Here is a 19977-nt window from a genome sequence, read left to right on the forward strand (position 1 = left end):
AGACAACTTGTTTGATTACACAAATGTTCTTGATGCAAAATTGAATTTTGTAAAAAATAATTTTACAAGAAGTGTGTGTAATAAAAAGCTGAAAGGTGGTAGTAGGGTTAACTCACTCTGGGTCCTGGATTTCCCTGTGGTCCTTTAGGCCCCTGAAAGCATGAGAAACAGAAAATTTGTCTTAAAACAGCAAAAAATGATGTAATGAAAATATATAAGTAGTAAATGAATTAGCTCTGTCAAACCTGACTCTACATAAAAACTATTTAAGCTGAGAGCTTCAACAATCCTTATTGTATAATTTAAGTACAGCATCACAGAACAAGAACACATCCGAGGACAGAAATGAGCTCATCATTTATTGTTTTAGTCTTTCTCTGTGGTGCACTGAGAAGAAGCAGGAACCCAGTACTAAGTATGATATCTACTGCACTGTCATACTGTGCATATATATTTGGGGTCATCTGTGTTTGAAAAAAGGCTAGAATGAAGTACACATTCTGTTTATGTGCAATAGTGTGATAGAATTTAGATTAAACTAAGATTCTCATTAATCTGGAATGAAGTAAATTTGCACATTTCATTGTGGTTTGTCATGCTAACATTTTGACAAGCCATTTCCTCTATGGTGTTTACACAAGAGGCTTTCAGAGTACGGTAAGACCTCGCAACAAGGTGCAGGAGTCACTGAATAACAGCTATTTTCACTACTGCTCAGCTACAGCAATCGCCTCACACTAATAAAACTAAACCATCACGGAACCTCAGCTAGCACTCATTTTATCTTTAAACGCAGCCTCAGTCATCTACAGTAAATCTATATTTATACGCACAATCTGCTCTGAGGTGGTGCCACCAGAACTGGCCAAGCAATTCTTCTTTGTTGTGAGGAATTTACAAATCTGACACTTGAGTATGTTCATACATCAGCATGTAATCATACATACTGTAAATTGTGTCTTACCATATCACCCTCACTTCCTTTTGGACCAATGGGCCCCTGTAGAAAAGGAAAAATAACAGCATCATATACCGTCCTGTATTCTACATATATACAGTGAGTATCCACCATTTTGGTGTGTTAAAAACTGTCAGTTCAGAATTCCTTATGTGACAATTGCTTTGTCCTTACATACAGTAATTCTTATTAATCATTAATCTCATTCATTCGCACAGTTGTTATGTACACAGACAAACGTACGGGTTTTCCCATTGGGCCCATAATTCCTTCAGGGCCGACAGGTCCAGTGAATCCCTGAAAAGAAAAGCAGAATTAACATTGAATAAATACTTCTGTTTTAATTTTCTCCATGTTATCAAACTGCTAAAAGGGTGGTTACATATATCAGAGTATTGACATCTGACTTACCAGAGTACCCATGGGGCCTTTAGGGCCAGGGACACCTCTCAGTCCCAAATCACCATTTGGCCCCTGTAGGAAAGAGAATAAGGTTTTGTCATTATAGAACAATAAACTGTGATTTGTGTCATCTATTGTTAGCTTTATTCTGTTTCCCACAACTATTTAATTGTTGGTTGGCTATCCAGCCTCTTACCTTTGGCCCTGGAAATCCCTGTAATCCAACCATCCCCTGATCTCCAGACTCCCCCTATAAATAGACAATGCATTCATTTATCCTACCAATGAAGTTGGCTTGCTTTTTAAAAACAAACATCTGGACATTTAATATGCATTTGACACATCATAAAGGGTATACGAGTATTTCTGTGTGTGATTTCTTTCGTCACATTTGATACCCACAGAGGTGCTCTACACACTCAGCGAGTTGGTCCTTGTGAATTTCAAAACTGGACATACACACAGCTTTATGTCTGTATAACACTGTATCACCCCCACTGCGGTTAGGTGTCGATACCCTACTGTGTGTCTGAGCACTGTCTGATGTCCAGGGTGGTAGATATTATATTTTAACAGCCAGTCAGCAGCATCCTGTAGGCAGCTCCACATGGCCCTGTGGCTTTGGCCAAGCAAATCTATTCACAGAAAAGTTTATAGGGATCCGACCCAAGGGCCTGAGCCTGCTCTGTGTTTCACAAGGATCAATGTAGATAAGTAGTGAGAGAGCAGAGAGGAGAGAGCAAAGGATCATATGTTTATTTTATTTTCCTTTTGAGGAGTTACATAAGTGGAACACCTCTTTTTCTGGTCTCCGGAGAGTGAGAATCTTACATAACTTGGCCTTCCCAGGCTGCAAATATTTCCACTGCTGGTTTCACCCAGACTATTTGACACACACACACACAGGCTCTTTAAATCCTTGAGGCTCTATTTAGAGAAGCTTTAAAATGTATATAAGCTTGTAAAACAATCTTAAGAACCAGAACGTTCCTAAGGCTGGTAGGGATTATATTTTATGTGTGAAAGAAACATCTGGATAATGATTAAAGAAAAACATACAAATAAACACCATCATGCAGACAGTATAATATAGTCAACAATGCATTGTACAGTATATGTAAACAAATAGCATATGTACAAAATTGGTGTTCTATTATTAATCTAGTTGTGGCAAATCTGCTGAAGTGAAAATCTATTCTGTTTTGTGCAATTTCAATCTCTGTTTAGGCGGTGCATGGTAATGACTTTCCAGTGTGTAGTGTTGTCAATTTAGCTTCTGTGTCGCTAGATTTTAGAACTTTTCACCTCTTTAGTGACTTTTCAAAAAAGCAATTAGCATTCAATCCAGCACCTTTTGGCCAGACATTAACTACTTTCCTCAATGTGAGACACTAAAATTTATCGGTGAATGTTCTCTCTTGTGGCTGTGACTCCTTCGCAGTGTGTGTTCATTGTGTGTGTGAGAGCAGCAGCCAGGAAGAAGCTTGAGTGAGCTGTGAAAGGGGTCAGAATGATCAGTCATGGACTAAATTGTTAACATTAACATCAGAACGAAGATTGTTTTACTTATCTTATACCTTATCTTGTAATACAAACTCACTGAGATAATACTGTTAATGTAAATGATACCAACAGATCTGTATCTGAAACACGAGCTAAAGTCCCGACACTACATTCCCTACATTCCAGGTTATGGAAATATACTTGACAAATGTTTGTATATACATACTAGTTGTCCTTTGGGTCCTGGGTCACCTTTCCTGCCCTGGTCACCTGTAGCCCCCTCCATGCCTTTGATTCCTGGCGATCCCCTGTCCCCTGGAAGTCCAGGCTCCCCCTGTGCAAACAAATTTTGAAAATTCAAAATGTTAGCACAACTTAGAAAAACGGCTCCACACCAGATATAACCAGGTTAATATTCATGCTGTAGTGTTTTTGTTTTTAACCTTTGGACCAGGCAGTCCTATTTCTCCATGTGGTCCAGGAAGTCCAATTTCTCCCCTGGGACCCGGTTGTCCAGTAGGTCCCTCTTGTCCTACCAAGCCTCTCTGACCCTGAATATAAAGAATGTTGATGTCAATAAAGTTAATATATAAGTTAATATATTTAAAAAGAACCATTTTTAATAAAATCTCCTTCAAAATCCAAACAATGGACTGAGACTGGTTCTAAAGATCTTGGCAATCAACAAACAGTCTGCATCCTCTAAAGCCCACAAAAGAGTGCAGAGTTAATCTTTTTTGTCATATTTCTTGTGACACTGACAAATAGGCATATTAATAAATGTGCTTTTTTTTTATATTGTAAAACCTCCATCGTTTAATGTATATCCATGTTTACAACTAGCATTCTTCTTCTTCTTTTCTACCTTTGTGGTGCTCTGTCATTTAATATTTACTGTCAACAACACCTAAACATAAAATATTATGAAAGCAACAACAGCAAGGTTTAATGCACCAGGAATAAAAAAGTCTTAACAGTTAGCTGCAGGCTATGTCAGACAAAGGCACTTTATATTCATTAGAATAGATGAAGTGACCACTAAAAAATTATTTAAATTCTTTTAAATCCTTTTTAATAAATACAAAGACACTTTTAAATTTGTTCTATAGTCTATAAACCACACAGCTGGAAGCCTGCTGATCTCTCCTGGTTATAGTTCTTGACAACGTGCACCTGAAGTGTACCCGCTGTCTGTCACTAAGTTTCTTTCCAACACTGCCAACCACAGTGGTTTCCTGCTCCATCAGCATGTGGTGAAGCAGAGGAAAGCAAATAACAGATGAGTGGAGTGAATAACTCAAGAACCAGGCTGGAATTGACACAGCTTCAGGTTACTAAGTGAATCCCAAACCGCAGGTGCTGTGAAAAGCGTTAAGTCTATAGGCTTAAAAAAGGTCACACTCCTGAAAAAGGAGTTCATACGAAATGACTAAATGCAAGGTAGGAAATGTAGAAGTTATTGACATATCAATGAAAGATAAAACAACAGACTTATAGATTTTGAAGTTTGAAGTGTGCAATGTATGTCAATCCAAGCGAAGAATTTCATTCCTATGAAATACTGGACACAATACAGCAACAGACATTTTGGAGAATAAATGTGTCAGCTTTAGAGTTCAGGTGATCTTGATTCTTTGAATGTACTATATACCTAAATAAAATTGTGAGCAAATTGTGAGTTGCTGTTCAAAGAGAATAATTTCAAATGTCAGAGCATCATGAATGAGGGTAAACAAGATGAGAGGAAGATTGATAGATTGGGGTATCATTAGTGGTAATGCAGCCTTCGTACCGAAACGCTGCAGTGAAGAGGGAGCTGAGCCAGAAGGCAGGCTCTTAGTCAGTCTATGTGGCAACTAGGGGTGCACTGATCTGATATTCAGTATGTGTATTAGTCCGATACTGGATTGGATACTGTAATTAGAGGGAAAGCATATTTTGATAGCATCATTTTAAGCTCAAGGAAGAGGTAACATATATGCAAAATAAGTGTTTTGAGAGGTGGAAGCAGCTCAGGCAAGATGAGCTATAATAATTGTGTGTGAGGAACGTTAGGTTCTTTTCCCGGTTAAAGGGAACATCTCTTGTCTTGTTCACAATGTAGCAGCCTTTCGATAACACCAGTACGCAAAGAGGAGATGTTTAGAGGAGATGTTATTTTGCTTCCACTATACAAGTTGTGTCTCTGAAATAGACTATTGTTGCATTTCCACTCGTGCTAGTTGTGTCATCATGGTGCGTCAGTTTGACACACAGCTTAAAGTGTCTCCACATAAACTGTGGTGAGTAAGAAGAATATCAGGCTTCCATCTAATCAGTGTGCCTACTAGGCGCCTCCTGGGTTTTCCCCACAGGAGGAGGAGCTGGAAAATGTTGCTGTGTAGGGAAGTCTGAACTACTTGCTAAACCTACTGCAAACAGACTCCAGATAAGGATGCTGTGTTTTTGTGGTTTGTTAATACAAGTTAGTTTGGAATAGTGTCAGTGATACATGTTGAAATTTCAAATAACAGACATAAAATTTCACTAATAATAATAATACTAGTTATTATTAATTAATAATTCAAGACTTAACAGACTTTTACACAACAATATGAAAAATAGACAGAAAGGACTTTTGATTGGTAACTCTTGGCTCAAGAAGAAATCCCATTTCAACTCACTCATTTTTTATAAACTTCATCAGAGGAAGCCAATCAAATCAAACAGGACATTTAATGATTAATGTTAGCCACATATGTTGGGCCTTAAAGAACAAACATCCCAAAGGAAACACTGGGAACTTAATTGAAGTCAAATAAAATTCAGAGCTGAGCTAGGAGAACAACATGTGAGTAGAATCAATGAATTGGTACTAAGATCTATATACGGTATATTTATCCATTTGCTAATAGGCGGATTACCTGTCGTCCTTTTTTTCCTGGTAGTCCGGGAGGGCCAGTCAGTCCTGGGGGACCATCGGGCCCTGGGTAACCCTTCATTCCCATGAGTCCAGGCAAACCAGTTGGACCCTGGGAAATGACACTTAAACTCAGCCTAGGGGTGATGTTCTGCTTAATAGCTATAGAGTTGAATTCATGCAGGCCTCAAGTATAAACAAATATTTGACAAAACTTTCTAGTACCCAGTTACAATTCAATATAACTAACAGAAATTGGACTTGAAAAACGTTTAGTGCAATTTAATTCGTTGTGATTGTCCCTGCACCTGTAAGTAAGAGTGACCGACCCTTAAGCCTGTACATCAGGAATTCAAAAGTCCCGCAAATCTGTTTTTACCAAGCCCTATATGATGCAATCGGTAGAGATGCTAAAGCTTAATCAGTTACTCTGAAAAGTACATCACTTGACATTTTATTTGTGAACCATACTGTAAACTATGCATCATCACCACTGGTTTCTCTCATTAGTAGGGATGATGTGATTCTTACTTCAATGCCAGGAGCTCCACTCAGTCCTCTTGCCCCTTTCTTTCCTGCTGTGCCCTGAATGAGAAAAAAAAAACACAACACATGCACATAAATTTACACAAATAGAATCACAACAACACATCTCACTTGCCATGCCCAAAAAGGGTCTTGGCCTGCAATTTGAACAAACCCGTCTGCCTCCAACCCATTTTGTTCAGTCCTCTGTACAACTTCATAACCCACCAGATGAATTTCAGAGGCAGAGCAGTTTACTCTGGTCCTGATGTTTCTATCTAACTAAATCATAATTTTTTTTATAGCTACACCTGTTGGAACTACGAACATGGACTAGAGTGAGAACAATCACTTCCAGCGACCATGTCAGCGATGGAACACACTTCATTCTAGGGGAATTGTGGGGTTATGGAGAATTTAACTTCAGGGCTGTTTCTATAAATAACTCAGTCCAAACAATCAAAAAATAAACAATTGTTACCTCGATACACAACTACAACAAGTGCCTTTGAGTAAGTTTTTGAGTAAAACATATGGTGTAACAGTTACACAGGAAGCCAAAATAGCAAAAACATCAGTTTCTCCTAATCATTGTTATATTTTCTCAATGGAACCTGATAAAGTTACGTAAGTACCATGTCAGAAAGATGTTCCTCAGAGAACAATAATTCTCGAATGTGAGACTACTGTGGATCTGTTCTAAACAGAAGGGTCTATACATTATGCAAGAAGATATAGCTCAAACTCAAGCGAAGTTGAATAAATTAACAGAACACATCCCATATTATTGACTTATATAATCACTGTTGCATAGAAACTGTTTCACATGTGGAAAAACCTGTGAGTACTTTGCTATTAAAATCTCTATGTGGAACTTTATCAAGAAGGCTCAACGATGTTTCACAGGGGAAATTAAGTTATATAATCAAAAGGCCTGTGACAAGATTGATTCCTCAAAATAACTTTACATATCAAGTAAAAAAGCAAAAGCTGTTACCTTTACGAAAAGATTTCGCTTTTTTTTTTTTTTTTTTATATTGGTTTTGTGGTAAAAAGTAAAACGCTTCTCGATACAAAGAGTTTCATAATAAAAACATTTTGATAGTGAAAAGGTTCATCCTGTTTCCAGAACAAGATTATCATGGTCTTTACTTTATACAAGAGTGAAAATTATTAGTTTTCAATTTGCAAGGTAGATCAGCATGGACTCACTGGAGCTCCTGTCTCTCCTTTTGGGCCTGTTTCTCCAGAGAAGCCTGGGGATCCCTATGTAAAACAAAAACAAAGACAAACACAGACACAATAATATTAAAATCTTCTATGAATTTATATTTTGTTTACATGATAAACTGTCAAACTATTCATTTAAAAACTGAATTTACAGCAATATTTTTGGACACAACTAACTTAATAATTACTACTAACTAACTAATTACAGTACATATATTACACCTTGAGTAAATCTTTCTTAATCTGAGCCTATACATTTTAGACAAACCCTTACTGGATACACTAAGTTATTTGAGTACACGTTTCCACTGTGTTGAGTGAACCCAACCTAATATTTAGTTGAATATTACTCGTTTGTAACAACTGCATTAAGCCTACAACTCACTGACATCACTAAATTGTTGCTTTCATCTTTCCTTCCTTGTCGTTCCAATACTTTTGGAGATGACTGTATCTATTTAGCTTCACTACTAGTTGGGCCCTTAGAACACAACAGCTGACATTTACTGATTTACTGACTTACTGGTGGGCCTTGTGGTCCAATAGCTCCACGAGATCCAGGGACACCAGTTAGACCCTGAAATACAATTAGATATATAGTTTAATATCAAATGGACTATTTAGGATGTCTGTTAGTGCACATACTGGACATGTCTTCAATTAACTAAAGTAAGAATATTATGCACAGTCATGTTATTTATATTGTACCATTTCTGCATGCAGGAAATCAGATCACAGTTCCACAGCATCAAATCATTATGCAATAGTTTCTAAGGTAAGTATTATGTTTGCATATTCTTATGACATGCCACAGGTGGCTCTTACTAAATAGGACCCATAAATTCTGCACACAAATATCTTGCAATGAAAACCAAGATTTAGAAAGTAAGGTATTTAATACTTGTCTAGGGAATGATGACTCAATTGCCAAACTAAATATTACCTTTTATTACTAGTTTAAAGACAGTGGCTCAAGGATCTCCAGAAGCCCTTTCTAGGACTGCACTTACAACAGCTACAAGGTTTTGGACCAGAATATGAGATGCAGTACCTAATGACAAATATGTATCCTTAGCATAACGCATTACAAGTGATTCAACATACAAGAGGAACACCTAAACAATTTACTATACATTAGGATGATTTAAGCAAGGCCTTATTAAATTATTTAAATGTTTAGAAAATTGAGACCTTTTGAATCCTTGTGTTTTTGTAAACGTTAGAATTAAATTTCATACAGTTCTGCATTGCAATGTAGATTCATTGTGGGCCACTGTGAAGGTGTCTGCACAGCTACTTGTGTATATACTTTTAGGAGCACATAATCCATGACAAAAACACCACATTTCCCCTGCTTTAATAATGGGAATTAGGTAATCCTTTTCATCTTGTGTGGTCTGCCCTTAACTAAGCAGAGCACTGTATCAATGGAACATGAAAAGAGTACAACCATCAAGAAAGGAAGCACTCTGAATGGTGACTGTGTGAAATGTCTGATGTTGGTGTAATGGTTCTCGCTACCTGATACCCTTCATCCCCTGGTTCTCCACGCTCTCCTCGTTCTCCTGGGGGCCCCTGTATAGACAGAAATGCACACATAAACACACATACTGTATATAAATGCCTTACATTATATCCAGTTTGTTTCCTCGATATAATAAAACATTTTCTATAGATGTGATCTGTGAGTCTGTAGCTTTACTGAAGTTAAACAGAAAGACATAATTTTACCTAAATTGTAATTTTCAGTGAATTTTGGTTGTGAACAGTGATACAAGAATCTGCCTGTATTATATCCCTTTATTGCTCATATTATGTACTAAAATACTGTGTCAATTTGATAATCCAATTCCACCCAAACAACATATTAACACTAACACCAACTGACTATGCCATGTAGTAGTCACATTCATTGCCAGGAAGTCATACTACTGTATAGCTGCGAGCGTTCCCAAGCTGTTAAGACTATTTGATATGTTCCAATCCTCTTTCGAGATTAGTCTTAGTCTTAGTAAGAGTGACTTTGTTTCTGAGGTGCAATGAAAAACACAGTAGCCTCGAGTTAACAGACTGAACAATAGCTCTTCCTGGCATGATTGCCTTTATCAAAGAAAAGATTAAGCTTAATCATGAACATTTTAATTCTCAGCTTGCAATTAATAGAAAATATTTGATGATGCCTGACAGATATAAAAGCAGAAATACTAATGCTAAATAATACTAAATAATAATACTAGTAATAGTGATAATATACTATGTATATTATATAATGTACTTGCTAAAATTATTTTTTTGATCCAGACTAACTTTCACTTTTGATGTTAATGCAGAATTTAAAAGGCTTGGACTAAACACAGAGAGGAGTGTTGGGGATTAGAAAGGAGAGTTTAAAGGAAAGCAAGACCTACTGGTTCACCTAAGGGCCCTGGTGGTCCTGGGGTCTTATTATCCTCGCCTGGATAACCCTGGAATATAGCAAACAAAAACACAGTCACGTACATGTAGATTTTGCTGCCCGACATTATGCTGAAGCACTTTGCTTAAACCAATTCAAAGTACTGAAACAAAAAGTAGTCCTTGCATCAGACTCTCTGATGTGATAATACCTTTTCACCCTTTGGTCCTGGTGGTCCAATAGGCCCAGGCTTGCCAGGGTGACCCTACAAAAAACAGGAAGCTGATCATTGTTTCTAAGAATTCTACCATCATTTTATTGGCTACAGCAGGCTTCTCACCACTGTAAAGGCTGTAAGCATATAGTGTTAATCAGAACTGTTTTATATAAACAATGTTCCTAGTACAGAATCTCTTATACTGCGTCATTTAAGGATTTGGCACTAGTTCCAGAATTCACACAGGAAGGACAGTGTGAAGCAAGTCTGAGGGCTGTATGTAAAAGAGAAAAGAGCTCTTTTGTAGTCCTGGCTCGAGTCCCACTAGAAACTGCCACAATTCATACCCTGATCTATTTTCTTGTCTCCTACTAAAGAAAGAAAAAAAAAAAAGTACGCTCTTCATCTTATGTAACCAAAACCCTGGTTTTGGTTGTTTGTTGGCACTGTCCAGGATTTGGGGTTTCCTGGAAAGATTAGTTTATAGAGTGCATGATGTTCCAAATCGACCTAAGGCAGGTATCTGTGTAGTATCTATGAAGAATCTTTCTGCTATGTGATGTGATTTAGATAACAGAGAAGAGTAATGACGACCAGACTTGATCTCAGAGTGTCTTCAGCTTTTACTAAGCTAAAGCAGTTTCTTGATAAAGTGTCTCCTTGTTAGCAACTGGGTCATTGGTTGGAGGTAAATCCAACCCAATCACCTCCATAATACTGGCATAATTTGTATTGAGTGTATTTGAAGAACCTGTACACACGCTATTTTTTTTTACAAAATGTACTTACATACATTTGCAATGGCTCCCATAAAACCACAGATCAGGAAACTCACTGTGTATCCTGGCAGTCCTGGTTGTCCTCCTATCCCCATGACTCCAGGCTGACCCTGGAAACAATGCAGAAAATGCACACAAAATGAGAATCTGAATCAGTCCTAACACTGTTTGTTATGCTTTTTTTTATGGCTTCGCTAAATATAACATTGGCCTCAAGCAGACGCACATGCAAACTGAATCCGGGGACCAGTTGTTTTAGTACTGGGATATAAATCTTTTCTCCACAGCTATCACAACACAGTCTTAGTGGTTCCGCATTTCATCGCCTTCCTCTTGGCCTTTTTTAGTGTTTCTCAGGCATTTGATATTTTGCAAAAAAGAAAAATACAACTCAAAACCTCCTAACTGGAGTTTAAAAGAGGAATATTTACCATATTTTGTATTATAATAATAATACACAATACAATTAAATATTTAGTATACTGCATTATAATAACAACCTGTGTCTCAACATATCCTAAGATACGAGTGGATCCACACAGACCTAAGAGCACATAGTGTGTTTAAAAAAAAAGCCAAAATAAAAACTAATTCATTCACATCTCACCAGAGCTTTGTTGATATTAGAGGACTGAAGCCAAGCTCATTTAAAAAGTTGGATAATGCCCTTTTAGCTACTTGTTTTGCTGTAGCAGTGCACAAAGTGGAAACATCTGAAATCAAGTATTTTAATTCTATGACTATGAAGCATTAGTTCTGAAGGCACAACTATGACTTTATAAACCATGCAGATCACGTTTAGGTTTGGGTTGTTGTCGGCCTGTAAAGACCTCTAGTTTGAGGACACTCCCCTATTCACAAAGTCACTATTGCTCACATGTAACACATTTTATTACAGTAAATACAATCAGTATTTTACAATCACAATCAGAAAGATCATAAATAGGAAGAATAGTAACTAACTGGTGTGCCTCTAGTTCCCCTGGCACCTTTCAGCCCTGGCTCGCCTTGCTGCCCAATGTCTCCCCGTGTGCCAATTTCACCAGCAAGACCTGGAGGGCCTCTTTCTCCCTGGAAAGAAACAAATTGTCAGAAGAAGGTTAAAACACCTGTGACAAACGGATAACTTAAATTCCTACTGACATACTGCCAAACTAAGTATTAAACCTATTTTGATATACATAGAGATAATCAATTTCTGTATAACTGTACTTTGAGAAAAAGCTAATGTGCAGCAGACTATTTGTGTCTAATGACAGTTCCAATGAGTTTTCTTCCTCCTAACTACAGTAAACAACTTCAAATGTGGTCCAAATGAGAGTTCAACTGAAAAAGATGACTCAATAGTTCTCTGGAACCACTTAACGAAATTGGAGATTGCTCTTGCAGGCAAACATACTGTATTGAAAAAGTGGTGGTGAACAATGTCCTTGCCTTCTTTCCTTGTCGTCCTCTGCTTCCCGGGGGTCCCAGTTTTCCTTCTGGTCCCTGCACAAGGACACAAATGATTACCACAAAATTTTTTTAAACAAAGTCTCTTTTGTATTTAGTGGCACTGACAAATATAAACTATAAAGACCACAGCAACTTAAGAGTGTGTGCATAAATCATTACATAAGGTATTTTTATTATAATGTTTGAAATAATATCTAATTTTTAACACCAAACTGTCAACCTCAGTATTAACAGATTTACTGAGAGAGGGTGTGGGTTAAACAAAAGTTATCAAATGTCGATCAGAAGCAACACTCCCGAAATAGCCAAAATGTTGAAACATGATCACTACACAATGAAATACTTTACCAGTGAAGAAAGACGGCGAAGCAAACCACACATTAAGAGTTAAAGCCAAAAATTAACTGCGAGAGATTTGCAAAACATAGGCACTAAACTTCAAGAAACCCACTGCCATCATTTTCCAGAACTGCTATGTTCCTGGAATCTGCAGAGGCACAATGTGCAAGGTCTACTGGGATAATGGCCAGATAAGAAGCAGCTAAATCACAGCCATCATTAAATAGGAAACACAAGCTGAAGCACTGAAAATGTGCCAAAAAATATAGACTGAGAGATGGGAGTGACAGTGACTAAATCCATAGAGTTCAGCTCAGGCATCAGTAGGAGAGATCAAAGATGGGTAATGCTATCATCACTGATTAACTGGTTTGGAAAACCTGTGCCTTCTCCTCTAGCATGTGTTTCACAGCCAGGGAAAGCAATGTAAATCTCTGAACAGAATTTGGGAGAGTCTGTATTGGCAGCTCCAGCTAAAACTGACCACGAACAAATAATGAAATTGATGATTTCCATAGATGTTAGATTCATGCAAGTCACTGAAAAGATAGATGCTACTTTGATTCCTACACACCCATTTATAAATAAGGATGTAAGTTCAAAAAACGTCTATACTGCATCTATCAACAGCAATTCAACAAAAATGATCAAGGGGAAATTCTCTTGTGTAATATTAACGCTAAACACTTAAAGATGAAATGGACAAATCACACCATTACTCATTTCTCTGTCCCAGTTTCCAGTGGCTACTTGGAACAGATTCAAAGTCTACTCAACAGCACCTTCCTACTTAGGCAACCTTGATCCTGCCTGACTTGATTTCCCATTTAAGTGCTAACCTACAAACCGTTATAGTATTGCATCTTAACAGTATTTAATTTTATATTCAATTCAATTCAAATTTATTTGTAAAGCACCATATTTTTGAAAACCAGGCAACAGTGCTTTCCCAAAGAACTTTACATATGCCCCGATGTTCCCTCGATTCCCAATTTTAGGAAAGGAGGGAACCCCTCAACACCCAAGATGGTACGTAGATCTGTCTCAAACTCCCCAACCACTGACCCTGACTCACAGCTATCACCCAGTGCAAAACATCTACAATCTATCATTCAGTATTTCTTAATGCACCAGCAGCAAAACATCTCTGTTGAGGAAAAGGCTGACCTCTGCTGGTGTACAAGTACATTACCTGGTTAAGAAGACTCCTGTAACCTGTCCGATAAGGTGCGGGAATTTGCAGTTCAATTGGTGTGACTGCTCTTTTGCTATGCGTCAGAAAAATCATGTGTAATCAATCTCTTGCTGGATCTCACATAAATAACCACAGTGAGAAAACGGATCAACCAGGTCTACAAAAATGTTATCTGTCTTTTTAATTTAGCTTCAGTTTTAACTTAAACTGAAATCAAATATGTCTTTTCCCCCCAAAAAAATTGAAAGTCAATACAAGCACCAGTTTGTGTTAATTTTCCCCACTTATATCAAAGCTGTTAAATTAAAATCACTTTAATTTGAAGTTAAAATGACAAACATACACGAAAGCCTTGTTTCCCAGCCTCTCCAGATGGTCCTGGGGGCCCAGGGTCTCCTTCTATTCCTTTATCACCTGGCTCTCCGATTGGTCCACGATCACCGGGTTCACCCTGACAAAATGAAGTAAACAGGCAGGAAAACACAATGAAACATAGTAATAACAAAATAACTTTCCAACAGAGGTGACTTCTATTGATATGACTTAATGTAATTTTCCTTATTAGACTTTACAATGCATTGCGATCTAATGTGACTCTGAGTGGACTGGTGTCTAGGATTAAGCGAATAAGCAGCATTTACTAAAAATGTATTAATACTGTTTTTTCATTTGAGAAACACCACTTGAAACTAATCCATAACTAATCGGGGCTACATTGTTGATTTTGTTTAAAAACAGAAACTGAATGAACAAAAATAAAGGCCTTGTTATAGTTACCTTGGGTCCATCTTTTCCTTGAGGACCATCTTCACCAGAAGGACCAGGTGGACCCTACAAAAACATTACAATTTACAAATATACCGTTTACTTCTGATCACAGCTAGCATCATCGTCAGTAGTGTTCTTTATTGTACCTGTCAACACAGCTGACAGGGATCTCAATATGTGTTAAAGTACACTTGTACATGACTGAATCAATGTGAGAAGCTGAACTGTTGGAGGTAGGTCAGTTAAATTAGGTTTAGAAAGATTCTAAGTAGGACAAGAATATGAAACTCGAATAATACAAAGGCTTTACTGTATAAAGTCTGTCAGACAAAAAAAAAAATCTTATTCTGCTCTATTCAGTCCAGTGGATTTTAGGCATCGTTGTCAGAATGAGGGGGAGTAAAAAGATGACTGGATTAGATTTACCCAAACATAAGGAAGGAAGGGATTAGTGGGTTGTTTGCAGTTACTCACTCTCACTCCCTCCTGTCCCTGCTCCCCTTCAGCTCCTGGAGGCCCAGCATCACCCTGCATGAATACAAGACACAAAACAGAGCTGTCAAGGGATCAAAACATCCTTTTGTATTCACACTCCTACATCATTCTTGTTAGTTCAAAGAAGTCCAGTTGCCATGACTCAGTTTCCAGATAACGTTCCCTGAATGATTCAGAATCTCCACAGTCATGATGCTACACTAACCACTAGTACATTGAGGCAGAGGCAGTGTAAGACTTGACAATCAGCCGTTTGACCCAAGGCTACGGTTATGTAAAGTACAAATTGAGTGAGAAAGTTCACAGCTTTCCATATTGCTTGAGGATGGCTGAAGTACCACATCACAAATATTTTCTAAAACGCAGCGATGGGAGGAGTGGTTATAAAACATGGACAGGTTGTACTGACTTTTAATCCAGGCTCTCCAATGGCTCCAGGTTCCCCCTCTGGACCGGGCCCACCCTACAAAACGTGACAGGCATGAATAATACTTAATCTGTACTATATGCATAGGAACATAAACTATAAAACATTAAGAGTTGACAATTAATTGATAATTAGTAAATAATATGTAATGAAAAATACTTCAGGTCCTTGTTCTCCATCAGGTCCAGGTTCTCCAGGGGGTCCCTTGAGTCCCTAAAACAAAAATAACTATCATAAGATGACTTAAAAAACTATGATAGTACCAGAGAGACATAGATTATTCCACGTACAGTAAATCGGGGGATATAATATATGAACAGACACAGTTCTAGCATAAAATGGCAAATCAAAAAGATAGTTAAAATCTTAATCTGTAGACAAAGATGGAGAGCTCAGAATGCCTAGAATAAGAAAACTGGAGACCAGCCAAAAGCAAGATGAGACCCGTAACATAAACTATGCCTCTGGCACTATTGAAACCTCTCACCCTAATAAATATTCGTATCTGATTGCTTGACATTCTTGATGTCCCCGAGGGGTCAGCGGGTTTCCAGGAAAATCAAGAACAAAGACTTATCCAAAGAGGCAGGAAAAAGGTATGGAGCTAGGTGTATATGTAAGGAGGTACAGTGTGTAGAAAGAAAGCATTCAACAAAAATAAATCTAAAATAACTCCTTTTCCCTCCCAAACTGTTTAACTACTGGTAATAACATTATGTAAGATCCAGCAAGAGCTGAATAATAAATAACTCTGAATCTGACAACCTCTTCCTCATGAAAAATTTGTAAGCAATAATAAATTCCTGCATACCATCTCCAGTAGACATCACAGATTCCAGATAAGTCAGTTCTCATAATGTGTGCTTTGTCTGCAGTTTCCAGAAACATCAATGAAACAGCCACTTACTGGTTCGCCATGGGGTCCCCTCTCCCCAGTGCTGCCTGGAATACCTGGTTTACCCTGCAAATATACAGTCATGACCTCCTCAATGTAGTTTCAGTCATTCACTTGTGCAATTACAGAAAGTAAGCATGAATAAACAGTTCATAATAACCATCATTCATTTTGATTACCAATGTAACCACAAACATGATGCATGGCTCAGTGATGCCTAATGCCTACAGATATGACACATATGACACCGTGATGCAGTTCAGATGGACTGGTTTTCATGCTGTGCCAGATTGTCAGATCTCTTTGTTGTAGTCTAAACATAGTTTTGCCAGGTTTAGATAAGATACAATAACTTACACAGCATTTAGTCCAACATTGACAGAGGACATAATTTATGAATGCGTAAGAGACAGCGGGCTGAGCCAAGAACTAAAATAAATATGCAAACGTTGGATGAGAAAGTAGCAACAGCCAATAGCTGAACTGCAGAATACATTAGCTTACGTTCAAACTACAACTAGCTCATTAGAATTAACATTCAAACATCTTGTTTGATCTTTACTGAAAACACTGCAGCCAAATTGAATTTTCTCAGGTTCTGTAAAGGAGTTTTTTTTGGAAGACTGGATCAACTGACCATAATAAACAACCAAAGAAAAACACAGACATGTTCTCACAGCCCCCATGATTTAAATAGCCAGCGAGATTAAATCTCAAATGTAAGTGTAAGTACAGTTTGAGATTGTAGGGAAACTGTTAACAGTACTAACTACAAAAAAGAAAAGGGCTCTGACAGGATAACAGAATTCTGACAAGATGAAGAAATTACTTAATCACAGAAATGGAAAAGATGAAGATTTAAGCATGATGGAGTTGGAGGGAGATTTGATCAAACACAAGATGGCGCCATGACTCCACAAAGGGGAACAACAAAGATGCTCTCACTGTGATAATGCAAAGATGTAAAATTTATAGCAGCATTGTAATGTAACAATAATAGCTCTTCCCTTTGAGCTTTTTAGTTTCATTTGTTTTATTGGGAGATTGAGTTTAAGTGTCCACAGGCAGAGAATATTACCAAATGACTCCTGATAATCCACTTTTTGTCAGGTCATATAAAATTGTTAATAAATGAAGATCTAGATAGCCCCTGAGTTCACTGGAATTTTTCAGATTTTCCTGCACCAGTTGACCACCCTGGTAGACAGAGGGTGGCACTGGATGATCATTTTACCAACTATCCTCAACCTAAATGAATTGTACCAAAGAGAGCCTCACATACAAACTCACAAGCATACATAAGAATTACTTTGATATGCACATTTAGAGGATAAGACACACATTTTTTTGTATTTTTACTGTGTGTACTTTTGGGTGATGCCCATACATGGAATAAAACCAATAATTGCTCCTACTAATCGTAATCTCTGTCAATCCTAAACCTGATTTTTGCGTTTTCATTTGTACCACAGACCTCCGTTGCTGTCGGAATGCACCACTTGGGGTAGGTGACATGCTTCTTCCTCATAAAAAGTGTGGACCAAGTATTTTAAAGAAAATAAAACAGGCAGTTCCATTAGTTTGAAACAACAACAAAGCTGTAAGAAATGGTGGTTGTTGTCAGCATTTGGAGCTGCTCACACTTTTCATGGGGAATGAAAGTGAGAATTGTTCATTAATTGTACAAAATTGACAAACATGACTGACCCTATCACTAAACACAACTGTGCTGTACACCTTGGGAATACTGGACATTGCAATTAAAACAAGGTGTCACAGACTGAACCTGTATTGCATTTCACTCAGTTAAACCAGATGAGGCACTTCCTCTGAAGACTCAGCTTGGTCATGCTTCAGCCTGAAGCACACTGCGCACATCTGGTAGGTATCCCAGATCAATATTTTATTGCTACAAGGGCAAGTTCAAGTGGGCAGAACATTCAAACTCCACACAGAAAGGTACCTGGCCAGCCGGTAGATTCAAACACAGGTCCGTCTACCACCATGCTGCCCTCTTTATCATAACAGCCAAATTCAAATGATACCTGTAAAATGTTTACTTTTGTGTAACGCTTAAATACACTGAGATGTACTTCAAAATGTGCAACAATACAGCACAGATTCTTGACAACTACATCAGATCAAATGCTGGAAATAAATAAAACTGTTCTAACTTAATGGCTCATCTCTTTCCAATAGAGGTATTTCATGCACATTTTGAAGACTATGTAAACACTGCCTAGTGTTTTCTTTTATCTATGACAACTTCCTTTTGGGGGCCTTTATTGGAGGAAACTCAAATAATAATTATATATATTACAGGTGAAAAGAGGATGTGGGAATCATTTATGATTCTGTGTTGTCTGTTGTAGCCATAGTGATGCCTCTTGCCAAAGTAAAGACTAAGTGAAGATAATTAAAGCCCGAAAAGAGAAATTCAGCAGAAAAACTGAGTTAAACATAACTTACAGGCTTTCCGGGAGGGCCTCTCTCGCCTGGACTGCCAGCCTTGCCCTTCAAAGAGAGAAAGATCAGTTAAATACAAAGTTTACTTTATCTTACTTATCTTCGGCTAAATTATCTCAGGTTTCCTCACAACAAGCTGGCAGCTGTACACAGTAATTACATTTTGGTATAACCTGATACAGAGGCAAGAAGAAAAAGCCCCAGTATGCAATAAGAATCATTGAAGCCCCATCGTGCTTTCACAGAGGTTATGCTGGGCCAAGGTTTGAATTTGGTGATGTGTTGTGTATGAGGTAAATATGCCTCTTCAAAACGGACGTTTGTTAACGTAGATGCCGCAGGATGTTGGTTTGTTAAGCCAATGAATATTCTTAACTTTGAATAAATCAGGATACATGTACTGTAAATGGTGCCTTCTTAGAAACACTATTCACACTATATATTAAACAAGTGTCTCTGTTGTAATAAATGTTATCTACCAACATTTGCTTCCTTCTTGTCTCTTACACAAGTAAGAATTAAAGCTGGTAAATAAAATATATTAATTTAAAGAATACTTACTATGAATCCTGGCTCTCCTTTTTGTCCAATGTCACCCTTCTCACCCTGAAATTTATTTTAAAAACTTTTTTAGTGGGAATAAGAAAAATCCATCACCTCTTAACTTTGACAAATGATGTAATAATGTCACATTAATGCACAAGCAGGATGACACATTTCATGCAAAAGTATTATATCTATATCATCTTCACATGCTGATTGATTACATGATGATGGTATGCAGGTTTACCTTGGTGCCCTCAGGGCCTGGTTCTCCCAATGGGCCATCTGGTCCCTGTGGCCCCTGTGTGACAACAACATGGATCACACCTTTGAACGTAATGAATGAGCAGCACAGGAATATATTTCTCAACGAATCATACACACCTTGACATTTGGTATGTCTAGTTAACTAAACTAACTCTGAAATCAACACCAGCAACAAAGCAACTTGTCTGTATTCTTTATCTGCTTTGAGGATTTTCCTGC

At 37.7% G+C, this 19977-nt stretch overlaps 1 protein-coding gene across 1 annotated transcript in view; it reads right to left on the reverse strand.

The window, feature by feature from the left end:
- LOC113152336 (collagen alpha-1(XXIV) chain) overlaps nt 1–19977 on the reverse strand; it is a 71263-nt gene that overhangs the window by 3355 nt on the left and 47931 nt on the right. The window contains exons 29-54 of the mRNA XM_026345520.1: nt 19739–19792; nt 19510–19554; nt 18952–18996; nt 16495–16548; nt 15747–15800; nt 15570–15623; nt 15140–15193; nt 14675–14728; nt 14241–14348; nt 12343–12396; nt 11872–11979; nt 10965–11018; nt 10124–10177; nt 9926–9982; nt 9039–9092; nt 8041–8094; nt 7500–7553; nt 6294–6347; nt 5767–5874; nt 3307–3414; nt 3090–3197; nt 1557–1610; nt 1370–1432; nt 1202–1255; nt 965–1000; nt 117–152 (exon numbers count right to left, since the gene is read on the reverse strand). Of these exons, the coding sequence (XP_026201305.1) occupies nt 117–152; nt 965–1000; nt 1202–1255; nt 1370–1432; nt 1557–1610; nt 3090–3197; nt 3307–3414; nt 5767–5874; nt 6294–6347; nt 7500–7553; nt 8041–8094; nt 9039–9092; nt 9926–9982; nt 10124–10177; nt 10965–11018; nt 11872–11979; nt 12343–12396; nt 14241–14348; nt 14675–14728; nt 15140–15193; nt 15570–15623; nt 15747–15800; nt 16495–16548; nt 18952–18996; nt 19510–19554; nt 19739–19792 (1632 nt within the window). The remainder of the gene's footprint in view (nt 1–116; nt 153–964; nt 1001–1201; nt 1256–1369; nt 1433–1556; nt 1611–3089; nt 3198–3306; nt 3415–5766; nt 5875–6293; nt 6348–7499; nt 7554–8040; nt 8095–9038; nt 9093–9925; nt 9983–10123; nt 10178–10964; nt 11019–11871; nt 11980–12342; nt 12397–14240; nt 14349–14674; nt 14729–15139; nt 15194–15569; nt 15624–15746; nt 15801–16494; nt 16549–18951; nt 18997–19509; nt 19555–19738; nt 19793–19977) is intronic.

Source organism: Anabas testudineus, chromosome 4, assembly GCF_900324465.2.
Source record: "Anabas testudineus chromosome 4, fAnaTes1.2, whole genome shotgun sequence".
NCBI classification, from domain to species: Eukaryota; Metazoa; Chordata; class Actinopteri; order Anabantiformes; family Anabantidae; genus Anabas; species Anabas testudineus.